The sequence below is a fragment of the Monopterus albus genome, unplaced genomic scaffold, assembly GCF_001952655.1.
Source record: "Monopterus albus unplaced genomic scaffold, M_albus_1.0 scaffold277.1, whole genome shotgun sequence".
NCBI classification, from domain to species: domain Eukaryota; kingdom Metazoa; phylum Chordata; class Actinopteri; order Synbranchiformes; family Synbranchidae; genus Monopterus; species Monopterus albus.
In genome coordinates this window covers 975507-978617 of record NW_018128157.1, presented here as the reverse complement: position 1 = coordinate 978617, position 3111 = coordinate 975507, and the positions used below count along the sequence as shown (strand labels likewise).

General features: G+C 46.1%; 1 protein-coding gene across 4 annotated transcripts in view; it reads right to left on the bottom strand.

Moving 5' to 3' along the window:
* eml4 (EMAP like 4) overlaps positions 1–3111 on the bottom strand; it is a 33524-nt gene that overhangs the window by 17051 nt on the left and 13362 nt on the right. For 3 of the 4 annotated variants that reach the window (XM_020622272.1, XM_020622271.1, XM_020622273.1), the window contains exons 3-5: positions 2067–2187; positions 1060–1257; positions 65–205 (exon numbers count right to left, since the gene is read on the bottom strand). In XM_020622272.1, the coding sequence (XP_020477928.1) occupies positions 65–205; positions 1060–1257; positions 2067–2187 (460 nt within the window). The remainder of the gene's footprint in view (positions 1–64; positions 206–1059; positions 1258–2066; positions 2188–3111) is intronic. The other variant, XM_020622274.1, reaches the window with a different exon arrangement.

Sequence of the window (3111 nt, the reverse complement as noted above, 5' to 3'; positions counted from 1 at the left end):
ACACACACACACACACACACCATGTATACTGTGTATATAACTGTGTATTTGCATGCATTTATACCTCTCAGAGTTCTTGACCACTTTGGCCAGCAGTTTGGAGGTGGATGCAGCTTTCACCAGTTTGTTCCTGTTTTCCTCTGAACTGTCCCAGGTGCTGCTCTGAGAACGCTCCATACCTGAGGACCGCTTTACACTGGGACCCCTGATCACACACGGACACAAGCGGTCAGTGGTGTAGCAGCAGGAGGAGGGGGAAGTCACTGAGAGTCTCATGCTAATGTATTTGGTTGTCGAATGATGATTGATTACATTTTATTATTAACTGATACAAAGCTTTAAAGCCTGGAATCATGATTGATGACTAATATAACAGACATATCACCCAATTATCTCCTGTTTATTTTTCACTAACACTAAATATTCTCTCCATTTTTAAAAGATGTTATTTCTACAGAGCTCTTCTGGTGAAGTTGGGACAGGGTTAGGTATTAGCAGTTTTGATAAAACACACAGCCTGAGCTTTCTACCAGCAAAAAGCAAGGAGGACTCAGGAGGCTTCAGGATCTCTAACTGCACTCTGAAGTACTCCTGAACCCTCAAAAATGCCACAGAAGATCCTTAAGTTTCTTGAACCACCAGGAAAGCCCAGGTACAACAGAGGAGGAAGAGGGAAAGACAAGGAGTTAGGAGTTAGAGGAGCAGAGGAGGTCTTCAGGCGAAGCTGGGAGGAGAACAGGTTAGTAGTTTTGATAAAACAGCCGAACCAGAGCCTTCTACCAGCACAGAAATAAGAAAAGTCACAGGAGGATTCAGGATATCCAGGAGACTGCGGGAGCTCACTCAGACCTGCTCCTGAGAAGCCACAGTCCTGCTAGTTTTCCATCTGTTCCTGCTCTTCCCACACATGATTTGATGGCTCAAAATGTTCAGCCAATCAGGAGCACCTGTAACTGCTGGTCAGGTGAGCGGGTGTGAGAGGAGCAGAGGAAAACTGAGTCCTGGGGGCGGGGTTACTAGAGCGAGGTCAGAAGCATACAGCAAATCATGAAGTGGAACCTTTTTAGAGGGACGTGGCCTTTACTGCTGTCAGCAGGCTGGGCCAGTTTCTGTGGCTGGGGGGTCTGAGGGGTTAGGGGGGGATGGGGGGAGGAGGGAGAGGGTGACAGGTCCTTTGGATGAGGAAGTTCCTCATGCTCCTGGATCTCCTCCATCTGAGACCGCTGGCTGCTGACCTCCTTCTTCCTGTCTGCTCCACTGTGGACAAAACCAGGATGGTGAGAGGCCACAAACTACCGACTCTGCTAATGCTGCTCCATCTACTGGTTCTACTCTACATCTATGTCTGTGCAGATTCTCAGTCATCCAGGTCATAGTAAACTGAAAAAAAATCAACTGGACTAGATTTCTAGGTTGAAGATGTTTCACCTCTCATCCAAGAGGCTTCATCAGTTCTTTCGTCAGTTTTTCAGTACTCTACATCTACTAAATCTGCTGTGTTTACTGCAACAGTTCAACCAACCAAAATCCTTTGGAGACTGATGGTTGCTGACCTCCTCCTTCCTGTCTGCTCTACTGTATAAACCAGGAGAGACTTGAAATTGCTGCTGTAGCTCTACCGATTCTCTTGTATTTCTGGTGTGTTCTACTGAAAAATCCTTGGGAAAGAGAGGCGGCTAGAACAGCTGCTACTCAGTTTTATTGTGTTTACTGCAGAGGGTTCATCTCGACTGCACTCTACTGTCCTTCACTGTATTCTACCTTGATTTCAGCTGCACAAGTAAGAGCACTGGGCATATGTTCTCAAAGCAAGGAAAGTAAATGATTAAATCAATCAGTGATCAGATCTGGTCTGCAGACACTCTGGAAGCTCAACTCACTCAGCTGTGGAGAAACATCACTGGCAGTTAAATTAATTCACAGTGAAAGTGCACATTCAGTATTTAACACTTCAAAGCAGCAACAAGGGAACTGTAACAAAGCAAAAAATTACCAGTTAGCCACTTATAAACAAAATCACATTTAACCATCTTTTAGGGGATCCTGAAGTGTTTGAGGACTCTTACCTCTTGGCAGCAGATGACACGGTTTCCTTCCTGGTGACTGATGTGGAGTCCCTCTTTCGTCCAGATGTTCCTCCGTTAGCAATACAGGACATCGAGTAGGCTTCACGCAGTGCAGCGCCACCTGCGATAGGCAGCACAAAACCGTTAACAATGGCTGCAGTCAGTCATAGACTGGGTCTGGCGGTTCTTACAGTTGAAGTCAGACGTTTATGTACACTTAGGCTGAAGTCATTAAAACTGACTTTTTTTTTTACCCACTCCACAGACGCCATGTTAACAAACTCTCATTCTGGTAAATCGGTTAGGACGTAATACTTTGTGTGACACAGGTAACGTTTCCAACTGTTGTTTAGATTGTTTCACTTACAATTCACTACATCACAGTTCCAGTGGGTCAGAAGTTCACATAAACTCAGTTGACTTTGCTTTTAAACAGCTTGGAAAAGTCCAGAAAATTATGTCATGGCTTTAGAAGCTTCTGATTGGCTAATTGACATCACTGGAGCCAACAGGAGGTGCAGCTGTGGATGGACTTTTAAGGCCTAGCTTCAAACTCAGTCCCTTTGTGTTTGACCCTAACCCTGGGAAAGTCAGCCAAGACCTCAAAAAAAAAAAAACTGGACATCCACAAGTCTGGTTCCTCACAGGGAGAAATTTCCAAACACCTGAAGGTTCTACGTTCATCTGTACAGACAATACTACACATGTATGAACACCACGGGACAACGCAGCATCGTACCGCTCAGGAAGGAGATGCGCTCTGCCTCCTACAGAGGAACGGACTTTGGTCTGAACAGTAGGGGTGCACCGAAATTTCGGCCACCGAACATTTTCGGCCGAAAAGGCCATTTTTATTTCGGGCCGAAATAAAAAAACACGCCGAAAAGGCACGCCGAAAATGCCCCGCCCCGCCCCGAGGCGTACACTCCCTCACTTTCCGAGATGTTTGACGAAATTCTACAGAAAAGCGCCCCGATCCGCAGCGGTGGAACAAGCGCAGCCTTACAACAACTGGACACTTATCTAGGTGAACGACCCATTGCCA